Raw genomic sequence first — 27,161 nt, 5'->3', positions numbered from 1 at the left:
TCTGCCAATAAAGAAATCACAGAATACTCACAGAGAATGATCAGGGAAAATGCACCGTAGTCTCTGGGCTATGCAATATTGCCATTTACTTCCAGCAATACCCATGTCAACTAACATTAATACCTTGAGAATTTTTCCCTACTTCTCCAAAAATCTGGGATCATAGAAATATTAAAACTGTCAGTGAAAGAGGTGTAGGAGGTTAAATATCTTTGGTCATGCCTTAAAACCAGTTTAGCTACTGACTGTCTGTGTGACATTGGGCAGGTCATGTAGTCTATGTCTATTTCCTGGTCTGAAAATGAATTATGTTAAGCCATATGAAATTGCCAATACCTGATCATTTTGACAATTAAAATGGCAATTTCATATGGTCAACATAAATATAGAATCCACATCCTAGGGTTATTGAGGGAAAAGAGTTAATACATGTTAAACGATTAGAACAGTGCTTAGAACCTTGTAAATGCTCCATAGATATTAGTTGCTTTTATTTTTTCTTCAGGGGTTTTGCAAGATCCTGTGAATGAGGAAAAAGATTAAAGATATATTTCCCACAAAATTAGGGCCCAGACACAACTCAGAGAAACAACAGGAACTCGTTGTCTAACAATGAACTATGACAATCATAGATCCTCAGAAAAGAACCAGAATCTAAAGCTAAAAAATAAAAAGTGCAGCATGAATTTGATATTTACAGAAGAATAACTGTTAGGGACTTCTGAATATTTGTTTAAATTAAGGCATATTGACAGGTAAAGGTAGAAAGAAAGATCAACTTTAAGTAAATGTACCTGAAATGAGGCATAAATTAGAATGTATGCTCAATATTTTTAGATATAGCTTAGAATTGGCAATCACATTCTAGAAAGATAACCACCTGAGGACTCCCACATACGTCATTACCATTCTTTGTACTTATCCGGTGAAGAACTGCTGTGTCATACTGTAAAATGGGGGGACAAAAATCACCAGTGACACATGGTATAGGAACAAAGCAAGGGTCATGGAGAATTACAGGCAAAGGAAAGGCAGACATATGCAGCTCCCCACACTCTTACAGAAAGCTGAGCTTGGGCTGGGAACAGCTGAATGTACCATCAGTGATACTTCAGAAGAGGGATCCTACCCTCAAATCACTTTACATATGTATAGAAAAATTGAGAATTGGGCAGAGAACACCTGTCAAAACCAGGTACTAAGGGAAATTTTCTACTTAGGAAACAGGGCTTGTTCAAAAGGTGAGTTCAAAAGGAGAATGTCAGGAGCCCAGTCATCAGTGCCAGACAATATACTTAGAGACCTAACAGCTCCTTGTTGGAGCCAGTTCAGTTCCTACAAAGCTAGCTCTTTGCTAGGCTAAGTCACAGGGGATGGGGAGCAGTCAGGGCTTTCTAGCAGTTAAAAAGTTTTATCTCTCAAAAATATGGAGCCATTAAGCTTTACCACTGGGGAGACCCCTGATACTGTCTCAAATATTAGGGACTTGATACGCCAAGCCCTTAATTTTGAGGCTTGTTTTCATGAAGTTTATTTATGCAGTGGAGAAGCTAAGCCTACCTATAGTTAAGCCTAGGTTTACTTTTGAAGGACCTCTTTTGTTGCTTAGATGTAGCCTCTCTCTCTAAGCCCAACTCTGCAAGTAAAATCATTACTCTCCTCCCCTAGGTGGGAAATGGGCATCCGGGGATGAAAGTCTTCCTTTCAATGTGGGATATGAACTCCAGGGATGAGCTTGGCTTTGGTACCATGGGATTGACAATAACCTGCCTGACCAATGGGGGGAAAAGAATTGTAACAAAATAAGATATCAGTAGCTATGAGAGCCAAATAGAGCTGAGAGGCTGTTTTGGAGGCTACTCTTTTGCAAGCTTCAGCTAGATATTGCTATTTACCATGGTCTGCCAAAGCCGAACGAAAACCATTCTTGCCAACCCTAAATAACACCTAGGGCTCTCTCTGAGCTTCTACAAAAGTTCCATTCACTATGATTACTTTCTAGAAACTTACAACCTCCCGATGGGTTCCTAGGCCAGATAAGTCCTGAAACCCAGAGGGGCTAGCCTCTCCAGAACATCATCTAGTTCCACCCCCTTGTCATATATTATCGACACCTCTTTCCAACATGAAAAAGTTAGAATGAGCACAGTCTAAATATCCCTAAGGTTTGGGAGAAAGATTAAAGGAGAAGGAGGAGTTATAACAGCGAAGATAGGATTTAACAAATGAGTATGACTGCTGAATCATTATATTGATATTTCTTTTAGTCTTCAGTGTCTTGGAACAGCTAAAAGGAAAAACCTGAAATTGTAGAACTGTACCCTATACCAAACTCTGAAGTCTGTTCTATAACTACTTGTTATAATATACTTTTAAATTTACTGCTTTTTTGTATATATGTTACATTTTTACAATTGAAAAAAAAATTTGTCTCTCTTCAGGCATGTTGTCACTCTGTAATGCTGGAGAAGTTTTCAGGGCTGCCACAAATAGCCACCCAGCATAAGCATCGTTTGTGGTGGCCCTAATGTCACATGCACTGGTACTTTTGCTCTAAAGGTAACTGCAAACAGAATAAGTAAATTCTTTAGAGTATCTGAAAAACCATGTAACAGCGTATTTCTCTTCTAACGAGTGGCATTTAGGGAATTCCCAATTCACATTTAAGTAAGTTATAATCTTTAGTCCCCAGATATAAATATGTCATTTGCATACACATTTACCTCTGTAAGAAAAGTTCACCTGAAGAAAAAGGATTAAAAGGACCTAAAATTTCTGTTTTTACTGTCTCCAGTCTTCCTCAAATCTATTCTCTAATCAAATATTGACAATCTTCTTGTTTCATTTTCCAATGGCCAGGAAAATGGTTATATTAATCACTTCTGATGCCAACCATTAATATTTCATAATAGGTACCTTATTGAGCTTAGTCAGTGCTTCAAATCTATTCAATTCTCTTGCAATTCTAAAACTCTTGCATTGCATTTGGCACTAGCTATCCAAGAATCTGTATTTTTGAAACCATTTCATGTATTTTCTAATGTGCAGCATAATGACAAGTTAACTGACTATTAAAATCTTATCTTTTAAAGTTTCCTACCTAAAACAATGGCTTGGGGAAAAAAAGGCCTACAGTCTCCAGGACTTTAAAAGAAGATTTTCCTTCTTTCTTCTTAAAAAGAAAAAAAAACACCAAACATTTAATAGGGCCAAAAAGAACAGTACTAAATCCAGGTCCCAACATTCTTGTCCTAATGAGAGGCAATAAATCACAGGAGATCATAAAATTTGAGTCAGAAAACTTGAGTTCAAACCCTGCCGCTGACTCACCATATATGAGCCTGGCACTCAGTATCTTCATTCAGTATCTGGCTAGACCAGAAGAACTCAGACGGATTATGATTCTAATGGCTGTTTTAGTACGTTGCCCCCTATCCTAGCTTAGCCTAGCAAAGAACTAGCTCATAGGAAACTAAGCTGGCTCCACCGAAGGCTAGCAGGTCTCTAGCTGATACTTGCATTCTTACACACACTCCCAGAGCATTGAAGACTGAGCTCCTGACACTCCCCTTTTGTGCAAGCCCAGTTTCCTGACTAGAAAGCTTCTCTTAGTATCTTGGGCTTAATAGAGGAAAAGAATATACTTATGGTAAGAAGTATTTTGGCTGTGTCATTTAAGTGTTCTTTTTATCATCCACAATAAGCAGTACAAAGCCACACACAAAACAGTTCAGGCTCTGGCATATAATAGACAATAGAAATGTTTGAGTAAATAAGGGAGTAAAGAAAGAGGAACATCTGATAAATAAATATATACTATTTATGGACAGAATATTAGAACATTATTAAATTAAAATATTATATGAGAAATATTATTTACATCTGAAAAATAAAGACAAATTACCAGATGCCAGAGAACAGTTTATGTTTTAACATTTGTAGTGTACAGCTCAGATGGGTTTTCTTCAAGGTTTTCAAAGTGTTAAGGATTTTGATTCAACCTACTACTTGAAAAGTAAAACCTTAAATGTTGAGATATAATATATTTAAATGGCTGCTATATACTGTATTTCTTAATACAGTGTTCATCAGTTACTATACCTCACAATATTTCTTTACTTACCAGGAAGGTTGTGCCACTTGTTCATAGCAAATAGCCTGTTAGCAGTGACTGTGATCACAGCAGGAGTTGCCAGACCAGGCTGGGTGTTGGCTGCCACGTGAGTGACAGGGGAGTTGGAGGGGAACTTCAGGACCATGATGACATCTTGCTGAGCTTGGTCTGTGAACATCAATGGGCTCTGCAGGAGGAGATACTGTTAGGTGGCAAGACAAGAACCCATATATACAAAAAGCAAAGACAGAAAGATTAAGGAGAGTATGTGCAGGAAAAGAGGAGGAAGACTGTGTTCACATGCGCTGCAAGGGAAAGCACAGTGAGCAGAAAGGCTTATGGAAACAGCAATTATGATTTGCTTGTTTTTTGTGCATAGCATTAGTTGAAATTTTTGGCAATTGAAATAAAACAGAAACACTTCAAAAAAATCTATATAATTTTATTAGCCTCTTTCTCCATCTCCCCACAAAAAAATAAAATGATGATTGACTGAGATTGTAAATAGGCAAAGTGTTGGGGATTGCATTAAACCCTTCCAATTGCTATCATATGTCAAGTAATGATGTTTTGGTACCAAAAAAAAAAAAAAAAAAAGGAAAAGAACAACAACAGACAATAATTAAAAAAGCAGGTCATGGGGTAGGCCACGGTGGCTCAGCAGGCAGAGTTCTCACCTGCCATGCTGGAGACCCGGGTTCGATTCCCAGTGCCTGCCCATGTAAAAAAAAAAAGCAGGTCATGGTAATTTCCAAAGGTCATCAAAAGTTTTGTTCAGTTAGTATGAAGATTTTGACAACTAAATAAACAGATAATTAAAACAAGTATATTTAAAACAACAGTTACATGGCATACATGTATTATAACATTAGAAAAATATGAATGTAACATACAAATTTAATTAAAAAGATGTTTCAAAGCAATGCATAATTAAATGTATTTCTAAAAACAATATAATACAGTGTACGAAATCATAAACACTACCCTATTATAATGCATGTCATTGCTTTCTGCTTTAGCTAGGAATAAAGAGAAATACCTCGATGCCTCTTTTCCTCACTAAGTAAAAAAACTAAAGCTCAAGACTTTTCTGATTTATCCTTTGAAAAGCAGAAAGTAAGTGAATTGGTAAACAAAACACTAACTGTTCTAGTAACTAGTAAATCTATAAGTCTTGAAGACTACTAAAGGATTTAGAATATTCCTACAACTCATATGTCATAATTCAGGAATATAAAATATTACTCTGATTTATTGGCTTTATTTATACTTTGTGGTAGTAGGATATCATACTGTAATTGCACTGCACAATTTCAGCAATTCTCTTCTGCCATGTCTATTTTCTAATAGCTGATTAGTATCATTCAGAATTGAAACACTTTGATGAAGCGCTTCTGGCTGCTTTCCTACTGCCATATTTCAAAATACCAGGTATATGTAAACGTGTAGGTACATATATTTAACACATATTTATTCAGAGCTGCTAATAAAAAATTAAATACATTTGCATTTTTATTATCAGTCCTTTTAAAAAAGTTATTAAGAGTACTTAGAAAAACATATTGCTCTAAGAATTCCTATTTACACTCTTTGCATAAAGGTGTAAATAAAGGCAACTAATAAGCTACCCAGACACCCTTCTGAGCAAGTGGCTAAAAGCCAATCAATATTATGAGTTAATCCTCCCTGGATGCTCATTCAATTAAAGGTGTCAGTAATTCCTCATCTGATGTGGCCTCAATTAAATCCAACTATCTGATAGTGTGAAAACACAAGGGGATACAGCAACAGCAGCAAAACTAGACAAATAGGCAGCCTTCGTGTGCCTGCTAATTACTACACCTGGTGTATATTATGGCTCATGCACTCGACACAGCACGAGGTGGCTTTTATTTCTGCTATATTCTTATGTGTGTGGGTGTGGTAGGGTGCATTGATGGTTGATGAGGGAACTCATCTGAATGTTAGTAAAAGCAATAAACATTTGTGCCTTTGACTTTTAACATCCCTGATAGCAATGATGTAATTTTATCATATAAAGAACATTTTATATAGCTTTAAAGGAATTCTGTGAAATTGGGTAAAATGAAAAACAATGAACAATAACAAAAAAAAGCCTATAAGCTAGCTTTGAAGAAGTCCTGGGAAAAGGAAATGAGCATCATTTCAGAGTAACAGGCCTTATTTTTCAATTACACACATTTATAATTCTTGCTAACATCAACTTATAAACTCTGAGAAAATCAGAGTACAGCATATATCATAAAACATCATTTTATGATAGGAAGTTCATATGCATTTTTTAGATTAATAGCTCATATTCTAAATATAATTAGGCTCAAATTGAAAAATTCCAATGTTTATGCTCTTTAAAAAAACATGGAAAAATCTCTAATGTGTCGGAAGAATGTCTTGTTTACATAGTGACTTGGGTGAGCCAACTTTTAGACACATGACCAGGACAAGCAAGCTGCAGACACCATATCCAGAACTGCACACTGCATTCTTACAATAAGCTCTCCTTCCAGTCTGTTTCTACCTATTCCATGCTAACCAGAACTCTCAAAGCAAGCAGGCAGCAGAAAATGCTCTTGGAAGCTCCATCGTATCCTTGGCCAGTAAGTATGAAGTGAGGAGCTCCTGAAATGAGATAAAGCATACCCCAGCCTACTGAGCTAGACTAGAATGATGGCAGCAGCTGGAGGTGAGCAGAACAACTGGTAAAATAGGGATAAGAGAAAACACACCCTCATCCAATCTTGGTGACTATGTGAGTCAAGTCTGGGGTAGAAGTAGGAAACTGATAGCCAAATTTCACACTTTCTTCAGATTAAGTATATGTTTGCTGACAATTGATTTCTAACATGCCTTTCTTTCCTACTTACATATATTTAAGATGAAAAACACAATTTGTGCAAGTCTGTAAAGAAGTTCAAGTAGTCAATTAAAGAGGATTAAAAAACAAGGGAAAAATAATCTCCCAATTTCATATTCCTTCTCAGCCTTACCACCCTAGGGATAGTAAAACTGATCTGCCTCAATTAAGTAACAATCTTTTTGCTGAGAAGGGAGGCATGGCAGTGGGAATTCCCTCTTTGCCCCAGTGACCAAGGCTGTGCAGTGACCCAGATAGAAAGTCAATGGAACAGTGGAGGGGTTCTATTAGCTAGCACCAGAAACAGCCCGAGTTTCATTGACAAGCTACTACTAAAACTAATTCCAAAGCCCAAACATAAATCCTTCTTACTATTTTTACAGCATTATCTTCCACTGTTCTTGCTAAGAGTTTGCTTTTTGTGCAGTCTTCTGCTAACTAGAGTCACCGTTTATGTTCATCTACATCTGATTTCACCTGTTGAAAAACACTTAGGGGAAAAAGTGATAAAATAATTTAAAAAATACTCTTAGTTTATTATCATGGCCAATTCATATAAGTAGAGAAGGAGGGGAAAAAGCCTAAGAAGAAGAAAGAAGATGACAAAGGGAAAAAGATACAGAGGAGGAGGTGAAATGGGAAGAGGTAGGTGGAACAAAAAAAAGAGAGAGAGCCAGAGGTAGAAAGGTCCACATCTCTATTTCTTGTCTCTTTGGCTGTTACTCTCTCCTTCTCAGCATCAAAAATCTATCATCACTAAACCACAATGTCAACATGGAATTAGAATTTATCTAAAATTATTCAGTATATATATGGAAACAGATTTTAATATTCTTGCTTAATTTAAAACAGTAATGAATAACTGCTTTATTGAAGCATAATTCAAGAAAAAATATCTACAAGGCAGTTGTTTCAAAAATTGTATTTATTTTTATTATGCAATTTAATATTTGTTATTTGTTTTTCTTATTGAAGCATTTCCTCCTTGCAACATCAGGAACTATAAAATCTAGAATGGTCATGATATTTTCCCTATCCCTAATTCTGGGCTGGCCTTGTGGCTTGCTTTGACTGATAGAAAGTGACAGAAACAATGTTGAGTGAGTTTGAAAGTGTGCCTCAAGAAGGCTTGCTACTTCTGTCTTCATGGGAGTAGCCTGCTGTAATCTCCTGGAGGCTGAAGGACCATGTAGAAAGCGAGTCCCAGGCAGCCCAGCCCAGTCTCCAACAATACAAGTGAAAAGATCGGAAGAAATGCCTACCTAACACTCAGAATCTTGGGCAATAATAAGTCATAGTTTTAAGCCACTAAATTTTGGGTGGCTTGGTATACAACGGCCATCATTTTTTTTCCTGTGGTCCTTGACCCTCAGTAACAGTATTCTACCTAACAAAATTAGTTTTAAAATTCCCAAGCCAAAAAACAAGCATGGGGATATAAAAAATAAGCACAATAACAAAAGTAATCCAGAAACTCATAAACTCAAAGCGGAAAATTTATAAGCCTACATTTGGAGTTCTTTTTACATTGAGGATACATGACAATCATGGACCTTCAATTCTGCAACACAAAACATGAACTGATGGAATGCTAGAGGTCTGGAGAAATGTTTACATTCTCAAATACTCCAAGGGAGCGTGCAATAATGTTTGCTGGTTGTTAGCAGATTAAAAAACATTGCGTAAGAAGAGCAGAATTGCCCAGATGTGGTAAAGAATCTGAAACACTATGAAAGACTGTTATGAATGCCAAGCATGGTCTCAAAGAGAGGCAAGAAATGAGGAAAGTGAAAGCAATACTCACCACTTGCATGGCAGAACCTCTGGGAGGATGGGGCTCAATAAGTAGTTGAGAAGGCGTCTGTCCAAAACTTCGGATTTGAGCTTCAACAGCCTGAAAAACCATGTGCAAGTTTGAGAGTTAAGAGGTGCTAATTACAGGCAATAGAATCACAACTGTCACCTGAAAATGTCATTCCATACTTCTGGCTTGTTTCATGTTGAAAGTAAACCTTGTGTGTTCACGGTGGGGCTAAGCACCTGGCAAAGGCATTGAGGTGACATCATTCTTTAGTCCTGTGGAAGCTATTCCTATAAAATACTGCAAAACTTTCTCATCTTGCTCAATGATATGAAACAGAAACCTGATATTATAATCAGAAACTATCCTTTTTGGCATCATCTCTGTTTTTTTGCATTTGGTTTTCCTCTTTGCATCATCCCTGATGGCTAAAAGCTAATCTTTTAGAGGGATGGGGAAAATTTATTGCAACTTTGATTCTAGGCCCCATTTCTTCCTGGGAAGTGGAAAGGAGGAAAAAACAAACATACCACCTGTGAAAATGGCTTAATATTACATTACTCTTTCTATAGGAAGAGCATTATTGTTGACAGTCCCTTTGAACCTAGTAAGTAAAGGCATCCAAGCACAAGAAGGTTAAACCAGAAACTGACTAAACCTAATAAACATGTGTTTGCACCCTTTTCGAAAAATGTGTGCAGGCACCCTTTGCAAGGCACTCCCCTATCCGTATACCTAGCACAGATGCCTACTTTCCAAACACCAATAACTATCTCATCATAGGAAACTGCTAAATGCCTGATGCTATCACTATCATAATTATTTTATCTGTCTGCTTGCTTATGCCTATCTCCTGCCACTAAAACACAAGCTGATTGGCAAGAAGGACCCTATCCACATTCTTCACTGTTGTATCCCTATACTGGGTGAATGAATAAATGCTACAGTATGGGTGAAGGAAGGTAAGGAAGCAAGGATATATAAAGACAACTTCAACATTCACATGACAGTCAATGTTCTTAATTTCCAGTCTAAAAGGATGAAAACCCCTCAAATTCATAAAAGAATATTTTGTTATCATGCTATTTATTTAATCCCTAAGAAAAGAAAATGGCTCTTCAAATTTTATGTTTTCTGCAAAACCTTTACATTGCAGTCAATACATCAAAAACAAGGAAATATTCAATAATTTCCTTTTTTATTTGATGAGGATAGCACTAGTAGTATCTTCATAAGGATCTTATGAGGAAAAATAATAGCATTCATTCATTTATGCATTCAATGATCATCAACTATGTACACAGCACTAGTAGGTCTTAATGTTCCTGTCATTGAAGAAAGTATTCCTAACATAGGAAGTATGGCAAAATGTTCTTGGAAGGTTATATAACAGTTTGATGTACTGTATGAAACAAGTTCCTAGAGGTTAGTCTGTCCAGTGAGTTCAGGGAATGCTCTAGGACTTGCTGATGCAGAAAAGGTTGGAAAGCAGCTCCATGTGAAAGTGGAATGGTATGGTGGAAGCAGCATGGGTTTTGAAGTCAGACCATGTTCAAATCTTCAATCCATGCCACGTATGATCTATGTGACCTGGGATAAATTCTTTCACCTGTTTCAATATTCTTACCAATAAAATGTGGATAATAATAGTTCCCACCTCATAGTGTTACACTAAAGATTAAATGATATGTATGTAAAGAATTTAGAAAAGTGATTAGCACAGATTAGACTCAGTATGCCATCAAAAATATTCATTGAGGGTGGGCCATGGTGGCTCAGCAGGTAAGACTGCTTGTCTGCCAAGCCCGAGGACCCGGGTTCGATTCCCGGTGCCTGCCCATGTTAAAAAAAAAAAAAGATTCATTGAGGCCTGCAAAAGACAATAACAACAAACATTTATTTAGTACTTACTATTTACCAGGAACTTTTCTAGGTGACTTACTATCTTATATCATTTAATTCTTATATATATCCATTTTATATATAAGGAAACTAATGCACAAAGAATTTTATTCTGTCCAAGGTAAAAGAGTAATTAAATAGCAGTCAAAATCTGCAACTTGACTCTAGAGCTCATACTTGAAGCTATCCTGCCTCTTTATCTATTAGGTACAGTATCAGGTCCTAGAGTTAAGACTGAACACAGGAAAATGATGCGTTTACAATCTAAGGAAGAAATCAATAAATTAACTTTATTTTCATCATTGTCATTATCAATATTACAGTGATCAAAGTGTATTCAGATGCAATTAGAACAGCTTGGCTAGGCAAGGACTGATTTTAAACAATGGGAGACAAGGTTGGCCCTAGACTTTTTTTTTTAATTATTGTAAACCTTAACAAACAAACACACAAACATTCTTGACATACAAACATTCTATACATGGTGCACAATCAATGCTCACAACACCATAACATAGTTGTGTATTCATCACCATGATCATTTTTTTGAACAGTTGCATCTCTCCAGCAAAAGAAAGAAAAAAGAAAAAACTCATATATACCATACCCTTCCCTATCATTGACCACTAGTATTTCAATCTACTCAGTTTATTTTAACCTTTGTTCCCCCTATTATTTGTTTATATCTTTATCCATATATATATATTTTAATCCATATGTTTTACTCATCTGTCCATACTGTAGATAAAAGGAGCATCAGATACAAGGTTTTCATAATCACACAGTCACTCTGTAAAAGCTATATCATTATACAATCATCTTCAAGAAACAAGACTACTGGAACACAACTCTACAGTTTCTGATACTTTCCTCTAGCCACTCCAATACACCATAAACTAAAAAGGGGATATCAATATAATGCGTAAGAAATATTTCCAGGTTTAACCTCTCAACTCTGTTTGAAATCTCTCAGCCACTGACACTTTACTGTGTTTCATTTCTCTCTTTCCCCTTTTGGTAAAGAAGGTCGGCCCTAGACTTCAATAACAAGAAAAGAAGCCAATAGGAGGCAGGGGATAGGGAACGAAATCATCTTTAAAACACCATATAAAATACTTCTTGATCGTATGAAATCAGTTTATGATTAAGCATCAGTGACAACTGGGTGGAAGAAATCACAAAAATGGTAACCTGAAGCCTAAAAGGAGGAGGTAGCAGCCCTGCCATTTTATGACATATGAATTTATGGGTTGAGTTCATGATATGAACCTTCAGTCTCTTTCAAGAACAGCTGGCAAAGCCAGTGTTCTTTCCCTTGACTGCTTTTCCCTGTGGTCCCTGCCCAGTAATCCACATGCCTATATCCACATTAAAGGGGGGTGACCCCTGAACAGACTGTGTTAGCATTTCTCTATGGTGTCAGATGGCTCAGAATGTTAATCCTGGCTCTGTCACTTATATGCTGTTTGACTTTGAGCAAGTAGCTTAATGTCTGTTTCTCCATCTATGAAACAGAAATAAAATTAACACCTCACTTATAGAATCCTCTGGAAAATTAAATAAGTAAAGCAAATAAAGTGCTTAGCATAGTACCAAGCAAATACAAAACACTAAATAAAATGCTATATCAAGTTTGGGGCACAGGGTGATCCCCATTTAACATAACTAAATAGGGAAGAAAGAAATGCTTCAGGATTTTATGTAGGAAGACGATGATTATCATACAAAAGTGAAGTCACTGAAGATTTCAAAATATACTGCAGGTCTAAGAGCCGAGAGACAAGAGAGATCTCTTTGAAGGTACAGAGATTGGTCTAAACATAAGGAATAGTGCATTCAAAATTCGTGGAAGCTGTGGTAATAGAAAGAAAGGGATTAATGTGAGAACCATGACCTAAGGAAAAATCAACAGGTCTTAGTGACTGGTGATAGTGACAGCCATGTATCTAGATAGAGATGTCTACTGGGAAAAAGAAAGTCCAAGACTGGCCCTCAGATGACAGATGAGCAGTATCAATTTGGGTATCATCCATACAGAACAGAAACTTAAGATAATGGATTTTGAACTTTTTCTCTCTCCCTGTGTATATGTGTGTGTTTAAAATGCAGCAGAAGTGAAAATTTTAATTTCCTTTTTTAAATGAAATCTTACAGAAAGCCTGATATTCAAAAAACATAGATGGGGCTGTTCTATTTTTGAAATGGTGGCGCTACATTTAATAAGTCTCTGCAGCAGCCCCTGAGACAATTCTGGGAAATCTTAGGGCTCTTTGAAGCTAATTTGAAACAACTCATTAAGCTTCTGGTGTCAAACACATGACACATACACACACACATATACATGCACACAATGTATACATTGTGTGTATACAGACGTGTAAGGACTTAGAGCTGAACCTCAGGAAGTACTCATATTTAGGGTATAATATGGTGAAATAATAAAGAAATAGAGAAGGCGGCAACAGAGGGGCAGAAGGAAAAGGAAGATGGGATGATATTATGGAAATCATAGGATGAGAGTTCTAAAGAGAGAATGGTAATTAGACCATATACTATAAAGAAAGAATAATGATATTTTCACATATAAATTCATACCAAAGAAATAATTTTTTGTAATTGGTTTTAATACTACATATCTTGTTTTGAAATGAAAAATATATGGATGATGATCTGATTTTTAAAACACCAATCTCTTTTTAATACTTTTTAGAAGTCTTACAATTTAAAATAAAATTTGCATATTACTGACTTTGAAGAAAAGGACTTTTCAAGTCATATGATACAGTGATTGGATTATTCTCAATAACAGAATGAAACCAGTGTTATTCCACATAGGTTAAATAGTAATTTTCTTTCTAAGACCTCAAGGCCTCTAAAAAGGCTATAAAATCCTTAGACACAAATGCTTTATTTACTTCTTGACTCACCTTTAAGTTGTTGGAAATAAAATGCAATAAAAAGATTCAACTGTGAAATCATGGAATATAAGATTGTAGTATAATTACTATGATCTCAAAATTTCATACTGACACTTTATATCATCAACTGATAATTCCAGATTCTCTCCATTGTTTCTAAACTCATGTCATTAAAAAAAACAGTTTTATTGAGATATATTTATACACCATATAATCCATCCAAAGTGTACAATTCTGCATTTATCACCAAAATCAATTTTAGAACATTATCATTCAAATCCAAAAAAGAAAACCCCATACCCCTCATACCCCACCTCCGTTACTGACACCTAGCATTTGTGTTACAATTGATGACAGAATATTAAAATATTATGTTACCTACAGTTCATAGTTTGCATCATGTGTATTTTTCCCATATACCACCCTATTACAATGGTATTACAATGTATTCATCATAATGAATACATTGTAATAGTGATGTACATCTGTTCATGAAAGAGCATTCTAATATTTTTACTATTAACCACAGTCATCATCCACAACAGCATTCACTGTGTTATAAAGTCCCATGTTTTATCCTCTAGCATTCTTTCTAGTGACATACATGATCCTAAACTCCCCCTTTCAATCACATTCACACACACAGTTCAGCACCATTAATTATACTCACAATAATGTGCTACCATCACCTCCATTGACTTCCAAACATTTACAGCCAATGTGATTAAAAATTCTGTACCAAGTCCCCATTCTCTATCCTCTTACTATCTCCTGGTAACCTATACTCTAGATTTTAGCTCCAAGAGCTTGTTCATTATAATTAATTCAAATTAGTGAGACCATAAAATATCTGTCCTTTTGTGTCTGGCTTATTTCACCCAATATAATGTTTTTCAAGGTTCATTTATATTGTTGCATGCATCATGATTTAATTCCTTCTTACAGCTGAATAATATTCCATCATATGTACATGCCACATTTTGTTTATCCTTTCATCAGTTGATGGGCACTTGGTTTGTTTCCATCTTTTGGCAATTGTGAGGAATGCCACTATGAACATCAGTGTGCAAATGTCCGTTTGCATCCCTGCTTTCAGTTCTTCTGGGTATATACCTAGTAGTAGGATTTGTTGGATCATGTGGTAATTGTATACTTAGCTTCCTGAGGAACCACTAAACTGACTTCCCCAGAGACAGTGGCTGCACCATTTCCATTTTACCAGCAACAAATGTCTATTTCTCCGTATCGTCTCCAACACTTATAGTTCTCTGTTTTTTTAATAGTGGCCATTCTGGTAGGTGTGAAATAATAGCTCATTGTGGTATTGATTTGCATTTCTCTAATAACTAGTGATGTTGTATCTCCTCTTTTGAAAAATGTCTATTGAAGTCATTTGCCCATTTTAAAATTTTTAAAAAATTAAAAATTTTGTTGGATGGTAGATTTTTAAATATATTATAGATATTAAACACTTAACAGATAAGTGTTATCCAAATATTTTCTCCCTTTTCACTTTCTTGACAAAGTCTCTTGATGCACAAAGGTTTTTTAATTTTGAGGAAGTCCCACTTATCTATTTTTTCTTACACTGCTTGTACTTTGGGTGTAAAGTCTAAGAAACCATTGCCTACCACAAGATGTTGAAGGTGCTTACTTACATTTTTTTTAGGGGTTTTATGGTCCTGGGTCTTATATTTAGGTTTTTAACCAATTTTAAGTTAATTTTTGAATAAGGTGTGAAGTAGGGGTACTTTTTCATTCTTTTAGATATGGATAACTAGTTTTTCCAGCACCAATTGTTGAAGAGACTGTTCTGTCCCAGTTGAGTGGACTTGGCAGCCTTGTCAAAAATCAATTATCCATAAATGTGTGGGTACTTTTCTGAACTCTCAATTTGATTCCATTGGTCAGTATATACATCTTTATGACAGCACTATGCTGTTTTGACCACTGTAGCTTTGTAATATGCTTTAAAGTCAGGAAGTATGAGTCCTTAACTTTCTCATTTATTTTTCAAGATGTTTTTGTGTTATTTGGGGTCCCTTACCCTTCCAAATAAATGATAACTGGTTTTTCCATTTCTGCAAAGTATGCTTTTGGAACTTTCATAGGGATTGTGTTGAATCGGTAAATCAATTTGGGTAGAATTGACATCTTAACAATATTTAGTCTTCCAATTCATGAACATAGAATGCCCTTCCACTTATTTAACTCCTCTTTGATCTCTTTTAGAACTGCTTTGTAGTTTTATTTGTATAGATCCTTTACAACCTTGATTAAATGTATCTGTAGATATTTGATTCTTTTAGTTGCTACTGTAAAGTAATTTTTTTCTTGAATTCTTCCTCAGATTACTCATTACTAGTGTATATGTGTTGATTTTGTACATCACTTTGCTGAACTCATTTATTAGCACTGGTAGTTTTGTTGTAGATATTTCAGGACTTTGTATATATAGGATCACGTCATATGCAAATAGTGAAAGTTGTCCCCCTTCTTTTCCAATTTTGATGCCTTTTATTTCTTTTTCGAGACTAAGTATCCTAGCTATAACTTCTAGCACAATGTTGAATAACAGTGGTGACAATGGATATCCTTGTTTTGTTCCAGATCTTATAAGGAAAATTTTCAATCATTCCTCATTAAGTATTATGTAGTATGTTAGCTGTGGGCTTTTCTTATATGCCCTTATCATATTAAGGAAATTTCTTTCTATTCCTAGTTTTTACAGTGTTTTTATTAAGAAACAATGCTGGATTTTGTCAAATTCCTTTTCTGTATCAGTTGAGATGATCATGCGGTTTTTCCTCTTTGATTTGTTAATGTGGTATATTATGTTAATTGATTTTCTTGTGTTGAATCACCCTTGCATACCTGGCATAAAACCCACTTGATCATGATGTATAATTCTTTTAATATGCTGTTGGATTTGATTTGCAAGTATTTTGTTGAGGATTTTTGCATCTGTATTCACAGAGACATTGGTCTGTAATTTCATTTTCTTGTAGTATCTTTATCTACCTTTGGTTTGAGGGAGGATCGGTTTTATAGAATAAGTTAGAGAGTGTTCCCTCCTCTTTAGTTTTATTGAAGACTCTGAGCAGGACTGGTGCTAATTCTTCTTGGAATGTGTCATGGTAAGTTTCATGTGTCAACTTGGCCAAGTGGTGGTACCTGTTTGTCTGGTTGGGCAAGTGCTGGCCTGTCTGTTGCGATGAGGACATTTCATAGAATTAAATCATGATCACGTCAACTGCATCCACAGATGATTCCATTTGTAATCAGTCAAGGAGAGTGTCTTCTGCAATGAGTGATGCTTAATCTAATCACTGGAAGCCTTTTAAGGAGGATTCAGAAGAGACAGGCTCCCTTCCTGCTTCAGCCAGCGAGCCTTACCTGAGAAGTTTGTCCACACCCTTCATCGGAATCGTCAGCTTCACAGCCTGCCCTGCAGATTTTGGACTCTGCATTCCCACAGTTACGTGAGATACTTACATAAATTTTATATTTGCAAGTGTTTCCCGTTGATTCTGTTTCTCTAGAAAACCTAACTAATACAGAATGTTTGGTAAAAACTCCCCTGTGGATGAGCCTGGAATTTACAAAACCTTCCTAACCAAAATGGGGGAAAGAAATGTAACAAAATAAAATATCAGTGGCTTAGAGAGTTCACATAGAGTTGAGAGGTTATTCTGGAGGCTACTCTTAGGCAAGTTTCACCTAGATATTGTTATTTACCATGGTTTGCCAAACCCCAACCAACATAATTCCTGCTAACCCTAAAGAATACCTAGGACTCTATCTGGGATTCTACAAAAGGTTCACACACTAAGTTTACTTTCCAGAAACCTATAACCTCCAGATGGTTCCTAGGTCCGATAATCCTGAAACTCAGAGGGGACAGCTTCTCCAGAACATCACTAGTTCCATCCTCTTATCCCAAACTGTTAACACCTGCTTCACGATGAAAAAGTTAGAATGGGCATAGCTCTAATAGCCCTAAAAATTGTGAGAAGGATCAAAGGAGAAGGAGGTGATATAACAGAGAAGAAAGGATTTAACAAATGAATATAACTGTTGAATCATTATACTGATATTTCTTCTAATCTCTAGTGCCTTGAAGCAGCTAGAAGGAAAAACCTGAAATTGTGGAATTATAACCCATACCCAACTTTGAAATACGTCTATAACTATTTGTTAAAATGTACTTTGAAATTTAAATGCTTTTTTGTATATGTTATATTTCACAATAAAAATATTAAAAACAACAACTTCCCTGTGAAGCCATCTGGTCCTGGACTATTCTTTGTTGGTAGTTTTTGATTACCAATTCAATCTGTTTACTAGTTATTGGTTTGTTGAGATCTTCTATTTCTTTATGAGCCAGTGCATAAAGAGTTTGTATGTTTTTAGGAATCTGTCCATTTCATCTAAGTTGCCTAATTTTTGGATTATAATTTTTCATAGTATCCTCTTATGATCCTTTTTATTTCTGTGGGATCAATAGTAGTGTTCTTTCTCATCAGCCATTTTTTATTTATTTTTATATTTTGAAACAATTTACACTGTTGATCACATCCTAAGTTCTTCACATTTTTCTCCTCTGTGGTTTCCATAGCTTTACAATAGCCTGTGTCTCCAACCTGCTCCTTTCTTCTCTGTTTTTGTTGACTTCTATTCTTCCCCATGCATCCAAACTTTCTTTCCCGGCATTTTTTCCCCCAGTGTCCTGATTTTAAACTTTACCTCTGTTCAAAAGATTTCCAGATCTATCACCAACCAGATGCTTGTCCATTTCTATAACGTGTTCATCCACATTTTTACCTGCTGGCTCTCTATGTCTACTATGTGTATGTCTCAGCACATTTAATATTAACATATCTAAAGTCTAGAAAATTAATTTTACTCTAGCACTCTTCAGTCAAGGGTTATATTCCTCTTATAATTTTTTTTATGCTCAGAATCTTACCAATATTTTTTACTTTACCTCTTTCTTTAATATATAATCAATTACTTCTTTTATAATGTTTCTCATGTTGGTCACTCCTTTCTGAATTCAGGGCCCCCGTATTGTTAAGTATTGATTATCACAATACCTGTAGAGTCTTTACTAATTTTTCTCTATCAGTTTCTTGTTTTAGCTTACCCTGTAGAATTGAGTTTTCCCAAATTCTCCTTTATGCAGTATTCCCTTGATTAAATGTCATCAATTGATGCCCACTACTTAAAAGATAAAAGGCCTAAAACTAGGTATGGAAGGTCTTCTTAACTCTCATTTTTTAAATCCTTGATCCTGTTCCGTTTTACAAGTGTTCCATTTCAGTCAAGCTGATTTTATTCTTCAAATAAACAACCATTTCTGTCTTATACCTTCATGCTACTGCCCCTCCTGGAATGGTCACCCCTATCCTCAATTTTCTAAGTCCTACCCCTCTCTAGAAAATCCCGCTTGAGTTTTACTCTTTTGGTCTCATATTCCATAAATCTTATAGCCTGTTCATAATGCTGATAACACACTTGATTCTGGCTTCCATGTACTATCATTTAACTTTCCCTAGAGTACTCTTCAGTCTCTACAACAATACTATAGTTTCAGGGTCAGAATGCCATTTATCTTAGTGTGGAGCAGGTAGGACAGTACCTTGCACTTAGTATTCATACAACAGAAATTTTTATTGAGTGCTCATTATGCAGCATCCTAATCCAGAATCCTTATACCTTGTCTTGGGTTGTACTGGGGACAAAACCAAGCTGGAAAGATAAACACAGTTCTTAATATGAGGGCAAAATGGTTGGGGGTAGTGATGAGTGAAGTCTGGTAGCTGCTGTTATAAAGAGACCAAAAGAATCATTCGAGGATGCTTTGGAAGCTGTCACTGAAGGTGTCAATCTCGTTTTTTGAGCCCAACACAACTGAGGGACATGACAATATTCAAGTGGGTCACCATAGCACTGATTCTTAAGGGCCAGGTGAAAATTCTTTCGGGGAATATGCATGATTTGAAGAAGCACCTCAAGTGAGTTTCTTTTTTTTTTTACAAGGGCAGGTACCGGGAATCGAACCCGGGTCTCTGGCACCCTCAAGTGATTTTATTTCTCACCCTCTGTTCACTTTTCCCTTCAGCCCTTTGTATGGAGCAATGGAAAATTTAGAGGCATAATTGAAGTTTGAAACTACAGCGGACATACAGGTATAAGGAATGTGAGTAGGTAATAGGGTGGCTTAACTCTACCAAATACCTAAACTATTTCTAATGAACTCTCCTTCACTGAGAGTTTAATCTCTTTTAAAAATCAGTTTGGGGGGTGTGAGAGTTGTTCAGTGGTAGAATTCTCACCTGCCATGTGGGAGACCCAGGTCTGATTCCCAGCCCATGCACTACCCGAACAAACAAGCAAACAAATGAACAAAAGACAAACAAAAGAAAATTCAACAGATGGTGCTGCAGTAAGGGGAAACTCACAGGGAAAAAGAATGAAATATGACCCCTGTCACACACACAGCATAAAAAAATAATAAAATCAGTTTGTTATTATGGAATGGTATAATGAAGCCCCATGTATCTATCAGCCAACTTCAAAAATTATTAACATAGCTGGTTTTAGATTATTTTAGAGGATCAAGGCAATATGCTGGATAGATTTACTGAAAAATAAGAGTGTTCCTGTCTTTAAGTGATCTTTTTTTTACCTCTAAAATAAGGCTTCACTAAGAATAAAAATATCCTACAATGATCAAAATATAAGCACTGGTTGGCTGCCGTCATCTTTCTTCTGAGGGGTTGAACACGACCTGATTTGCAAGGAGATCTTCATTTCTATAGTTGCAAATTTGATTGTTGAAATCCTCCCACCAAAATTCCTTATCATGGTGGCATCATAACAGAGTGGTAAGCATGCAAATACTGGAATTAGATTGCAGGGATTCAAATCTTAGCTCTATTGCATAATAGCTGAGTTATCTTGGGCAAATTACTTAACTATCTATGCCCTGTCTTCTCAAAATAAATAAATAAATAAATAATAGTGAGTATTTTATTGGACTGTTGTGAGGATTAAATAAGATTATATAAAACACTTAGAACAGTTCTTGGCATTGAAAAGGCAGTAAGTTTTTGATGTTATTACACACACACACACACACACGACTTAACACAGTACCTGGCTGGTATTAAGTAAGCACTCATATTTTACCAGCTGTTCATAATAATGAAGTAATCTAGCTCCTCCCTATGCTTCCAGCCTCATCCCCTGCCACTGTACCTTTCACACTCTCTAAAGTAAGATGTGAGGTGCCGTAATGACTTACATCTTTAGTCCTTTGTATAAATTATTTTTTTTCCTTTTTTTCTGCTCAGCTGCTTCATTCATGAAGACTTAGATCCAACATCTCTGTCCTCTGGGAGATCTTTCTTGACCTCATCCAGACCGTTGCTGTACCTACCCGTCGCTCTTGGAGCCCTGTCACAGATTCCTGCCACTTATTTTCCTAATATTCTAATTATTGTTTTAATTTTTCTGTATTATCAATTTTACTACAAGTCTCCTTGAGATCAGAGACTGTCAAATAATTCCGTGCTTTTGAGGCCTGGCTCATAGTAGGTACTCAATAGATATTTACTGAAAGGAGCCATACAAGTCAACTTAATACAGCAGGAATGTGGCTAAGACATACAGACTATTATTAAAGAGCAGCCTATATTGAATAAAACATTCCCTTAAAACATTGCTACTAAAGAGCTTGCTTTATTATTTAAATTCTTATTCATAAATTTCCAATTATTTCTGTAAATAGCCTGTTACTACTTTCTATAATAAAACCTGAATTCAGCAGGCAGCATTCCAGATATTAAAATACGTTATAATAAAAAGACTATGCAAATACTTAGAGACATTCCAGTAAAATCACATATTTATATTTTATAAACAGCATTTCAAATACTACTTATATAATTTATTAATGGATTTCTAAATGGAAATATTATGAAGAGATTTTCAATAAGCTGTGTATTCTATTGTTTTCTGTGCCAACTACTGCCTACATGTATGATTTTATAGTTAGAAATGGAGAAAGAGATGCAATATAAACAGAAACACACACACACACACTGCACTAGATAGAGAGAAAGGAAGAAAGAAATGAAGAGAAGAAATAAAATGAAAGTAAAGTGGACTTGGCTTAATGACAATGTAATACTTGGCATCAACTTAAAGACTATTTTAGTCTCTAGGCTTTTTAATCTAATTGGGGAAACAAGTTACTCAGTACAACACTTAGTAAGCAACAATAAGTGTTGTAAAATTTTATTTTAAGACGGGGGATGGGTAGAGAAAAAACAAACATGGATGCAATTACTTAAAAATATATGTATATTGTTTTTATTAAGCACACAACTCTAAAATTGCATTTCATTCCTCACATATTTACATTTAAAAGCACTATAAAAGTGGGATTGGGAAATATAAAAAATTTTAAGAAAAAATATGCCATTTATTAATATATTGAAATTTTCTGATAGCAACAAAATTAAGTTCTAGAAGGCTGATTTACGATTCTTGTCTGCTTCCTCATCAAGAGATGTTTACAAATACAAACAAGACTTCATATTTTGGATTTTAAAATTAATTTACTCTTCAATATTTAAAAAAGAGTCACAGGCGGGCAACGGTGGCTCAGTGGCAGAGTTCTCGCCTGCCATGCTGAAGACCCGGATTGAATTCCCAGAGCCTGCCCATGAAAAAAAAGGGTCACGATGAGCCCATCCAGTGATTTCTGTTATATATCATACTTGTGCCACATTTCCTCTCCACACATTTGAACAAGCTGCTGAGCAATTTGCCAGATATTTGACAGATAGCCACTCAAAACAATTACTTTACTTAATAATCTTAATGACTTTACTTAATAATCTACTTGACTAGCTGCATTACCTTTTGGGACCACTGTTAAAATCTAGTTTTGATATCAGCGAGTAAAAAAAAAAAAAAAAAAAAATTCTAGTCAAAAGATTACTTGGTCATTATGTGCTTAAGTTTGTACTTAATTCCTAAAGGACAAAACCCCTCCTAATATTAATTACTAAGGCCAAAAGAGGACCCATATTAAGTAATTATACTTGATAAAAATGGCATGAAGTTTCCAAAAGAGAGTATGATCAATTGTAACAAATATGATCCCATTTGGATAACACCTCTGATTGGTGAAAAAAAAATTGGCAAAGCACCATTTAGATACATTTCAAAATCAGATTTCCTCCAAACCTAAGGAAAGAAATACAGAGTTCCTGTTCTGTGGGCAGAGCAATAAATTCATAAACTCTAAAAAATAGCATAAGGGATCCAACTCAAATCATTTAAATCCCATCTTTTAAAATTAAAATGCCCTAGGGAAAAAAAAAAGAATTCAAACTTTGTAAAGTTTAAATGTAAAAGAGAAAGAGGCTTTCAAGTGAAAATAAAATTAATATACTTGTGTTCAAAATATAGATCACAGGACATTTAACCAGCAAAATATTTTTTATAACAGAGGAAGAGCGTGAAGAAATAAATTAAATCGAAAGATGTAATTCTATGTAAATTTAGACTTGGAATGATTTAACTATTTTTTAATTTTGAGAAATCAAATGCAAACAAAAGTATCTACGAATATAGACAAGAGTCCAATTTTAGTCTTCATGTAAACATTGAGCTATTGATTCTACATCTACCAAATGTTCCTATAAAAGGAAAAATATAAAAGCAAAAAGATTTCTATACAAAGATCATTAGTACATCATCCTTTTTAATGGTAAATATTGGGGGAAAGCTAATTTGCTATCAGTAGAAAACTAATTAAATAAACTATCATAATGGAATGTTATGCATCCATTAAAATGAGTGCATTGAGCTGAATGTATTTGACATGGAAATTAGTTCTGCGATATATTGACAAAAGAAAAATTCCTGATTATCAAAGTATATAGATAAGCCTGCCTTCTAGAACTTAATTTTGCTAATGTCAGAAAATTTCAATATATTGATAAATGTCATATTTTTAAACATTTTTTCTATTTCCCAATACAGTATGATCTCACATATATAAAACTAAATATATAGTCAAATACATAAAACATACATGTGTATCTAGCTATATACTTATATTTGTTATACGGGCACATACATTTATATGTGTTTTATGAGCACACACTACACATGCACGAATACACATGGGTAAAATCTGGAACAATATGCACAAAACTATTATCATGGGTTATCTCTGGTGGGTGGGGGATGAGAAGAATGACAATAAAAATTTATACTTTCCTCATTTTTATACTGTTGACATCTGACAATAAGCATATATTGCTTTTTCGTTTTTTTTGCATGGGCAGGCACTGGGAATTGAACCTGGGTCTCTGGCATGGCAGGCAAGAACTCTGCTTGTTGAACCACTGTGGCATATATTGCTTTTGAAATAAAGAATAATAAAAAAAACCTAGATTTCAAATTATCCAAAACTATAAAAACATGAAAATCTAAAAAAAACTGCAAACATTTGATACGGCTCTATGAAGTTTAATTTTTCCATTAACATAGAAGCCAGAAATATTTTTAACCAACAAAAAACAACTCTAGTTGTCAAACTGACCAAAAAATTTTAATCCAATAGATCTTGCTACAAAGTTAATTTTGTTATTTTCAGTTTATTTCCTAATATATTCCTACCTGACTTCCAGTGAACCATTAGTTTTAGCAATGTTTTGCCATCATTTAATATTAATTAAATAATTAGGAAGGTATATAAATTGTTTAAGTAAACAGTGCTTTTCTCCAAAAAGCACTCAAATTCATCAGGTATCTAGGTGATATCTTGCACATAAATAGGAAAAAGAATTACTAGCTTGCTAAATAAAGGAAAACATTTTTAAAATGTAGTGATAAGAATCAGGGGAGGGGAAATATTTTATTGATATCTACTCAGATGTTATCATGGAATTTACTAAGGTAAAACATGAAATCATTATAATTTGTAAGAGTCTGCATAGATTTTCCCATTAGTGTCTTGTAAATGAGCCCTTACATTCCAGGCACATTAAATGGAGGCACAACACAGCCTTAATACAATCTCCAGTTCTTGTAGCTGTCCATCTACTGCAGCATAATCCTAGCTGCCAATCTGAAAGAAACCAGCTAGTCAGAGCAGACTCAACGAACAGAAACAAACGTCACTCAATAATGTTCAGAGGCACTGTGTTCATGGATAATTTCAAACAGTATCTCTGTCTAGAACACTGATGTGCTCATTCAAAACACCTACATCTCTGGCTACTGGAAATGAGTAGATAAAGCAGCCAGCCTAGAAAAATAAGTGGAATGTTGCTTCAAAGAGGTTGCCAATGCTAAGAACTAAACACAATGAAGACATAGTGAAAAGTTTTTAAAAAAAAAACAAAACGAGAGTTAATTTTCTGCATTTAGAAGGTTAAGTTATTTCTCAGAACCAGACAAATAGGCTTAAACTGTCATGGAAAGAAGCAATCATTTTGGTCAATCATTCATTTGGTAAGAATTAGCCTACTTTCTCAAAACTATTTTTGAGAATCCACTGTATAAGAATATAAAATGAGGAGCGGTGAGGGATTAAATGATTAGATGTCATGATCCTTGACCTCAGGAATTTATAGCCTCAAAAGATAACACACACAGACACACACACAATATCTATTTCTCCCTCTCCAATTACAAAATACAGGGATGGAGAGAAATAAGACAACAAATTTACTTTTATGACATTGTTTAACTTAGCATTTGAAAAATATGAACCTGATTCAAGTGTTTTCACAAATACTAAGAAACCTTGGGTTGCTACTTTCAACAATAATGAAAACTAAAAGTATTAAGTAATTCTAAGTAAACTTCCTCATCTTAGAAAAAAAAGAAAGCAACATCGCTACTCTAAATATTTAGAAATCTGCCATAATTTCAAATAATTTTACATAAATTTTTCAAGTCTGCCATTTTTTTTCATCAGAGTCATTCTACAGGGTGAAATTTAGTTTAAAATTTAGAGCACAAAATTCAGTCACTTGATTTGAGACTACTCTTCACACTCCCATTTGAAAATGAAGATAGTGCCTAAAGGAAGGAAGTGTTCCTAGCAAAAGTCATCAGCCTAACAGAGTGGCTCACTATTCCTTAGGTTGTTGGTAGGAAAAAAATAATAAAAATATTAATACTTTGCTTTATGCTGTTAGGTATATAATTTAACTATACTTATTTAACTAGGAGGTAAACAATAAGCATAATAACCAGCAAAATATAAAGATTAGATTCACTGATAACTTTGATGCTTATTCAGTTAACTAAGGGAAATTTGATCTGACAATTGTGGTTTTGATAAATAAGAAAGTCTGGCATAATTGTATGGTATTTTTTAATGTAGATTTTCAATTAAATCTTGACTAATCCTTACTGTTTATTTGGCTTTTCATTGTTCTGTTCCTACCCTGCACTGTGTCATGTATGTCATCTGTGTAACATACTTCTGGCCAGAGATGCTTCAGGTTTATTTCTACAACACTTTAAAATGTGGTTGCATGAAATCCTAACTATTGTATTCAACACTTCTAATTTACCCTACTGCTATAACCATTGTTATCATGTCCTACTATTAGTCCACTGCAGTAACAACAAAGATTCGTGCCCCACCTGCTTAAAACAGGCTTACAGACCACTCCCCCAACTATTTAACAAATGTTAAAAATGCTATAAATACCAATTGTGTTTATACTTTCTGGAAGATTCACTGCAGACAGTGTTCTGCAGCAGTGTTAGAGCTGAAATAAGCTGCTGACTCCCACCAGGAGAGTGATTGAATTCTAAGCCAAAAATGCTTTTCCTTGGATAAGATATCTGATTTGCTACTGCTGTCATGAAACTGGGGTCATGTAAACTTAAACACTGCTGCTGCTTCTTGCAAAACAGACCCTCCCAGAGTGATTATGCATTGCTGAAACAGCTTTTGGAAGGATAAATTTGGAAGAGAGAAAACCAACCATTGATACTAAATGTGGCTTAAGGAAAATTGCATTTTCATGTTATGAGACCCACTGTATATAATTCTTTAAATTGAGCAATACCATGGCTCTCCCTTTTTCCCTATACAGATAAGCAAATATAGCAGAGTTTGAATTTCAAAAGGAAATTAATAACTTTTGTTAATTTCTGAACTTACACTGTATTTGCTTGAAAAGTAGAGGACAGCATGGTACTTTCAGAGAAAATGTGGTATTTAAAGCAAAATGCAAGAAAGAAAAGCAGAGACGATATTGCTCAGTATCAATATTGTTCCTACGCAACACATACTTGCAGTGTATTTTGGCCTTTGAAGCTTTACACCAACTCCCAACCTCCAGGCACACCCCAGGACCCTCCCCTGCCCGCTACACAATGGTTGCTCCAGAATCTGTCCTGTGTCTGTATCAAAACCCATTCTAAAATCTTTTTCACGGGCAGCTGAACGGTTGGAAAGGACTGTTTAAAAAAAAACAACAGATTCTTAACTAAAAGAAT

The 27,161-nt window shown here is 35.1% G+C and overlaps 1 protein-coding gene across 5 annotated transcripts in view; it reads right to left on the bottom strand.

Annotated features, from left to right (window-relative positions):
• The window catches only part of LRBA (LPS responsive beige-like anchor protein), a 1,037,640-nt gene that overhangs the window by 40,928 nt on the left and 969,551 nt on the right, over positions 1-27,161 (bottom strand). For all 5 annotated transcript variants that reach the window (XM_077139839.1, XM_077139840.1, XM_077139843.1 and 2 more), the window contains 2 exons: positions 8,794-8,883; positions 4,124-4,301 (listed from right to left, as the gene is read on the bottom strand). In XM_077139839.1, the coding sequence (XP_076995954.1) occupies positions 4,124-4,301; positions 8,794-8,883 (268 nt within the window). The remainder of the gene's footprint in view (positions 1-4,123; positions 4,302-8,793; positions 8,884-27,161) is intronic.

This window comes from Tamandua tetradactyla, chromosome 22 (genome assembly GCF_023851605.1).
Source record: "Tamandua tetradactyla isolate mTamTet1 chromosome 22, mTamTet1.pri, whole genome shotgun sequence".
Lineage (NCBI taxonomy): Eukaryota > Metazoa > Chordata > Mammalia > Pilosa > Myrmecophagidae > Tamandua > Tamandua tetradactyla.
This window is presented reverse-complemented; position numbering and strand designations above follow the sequence as displayed.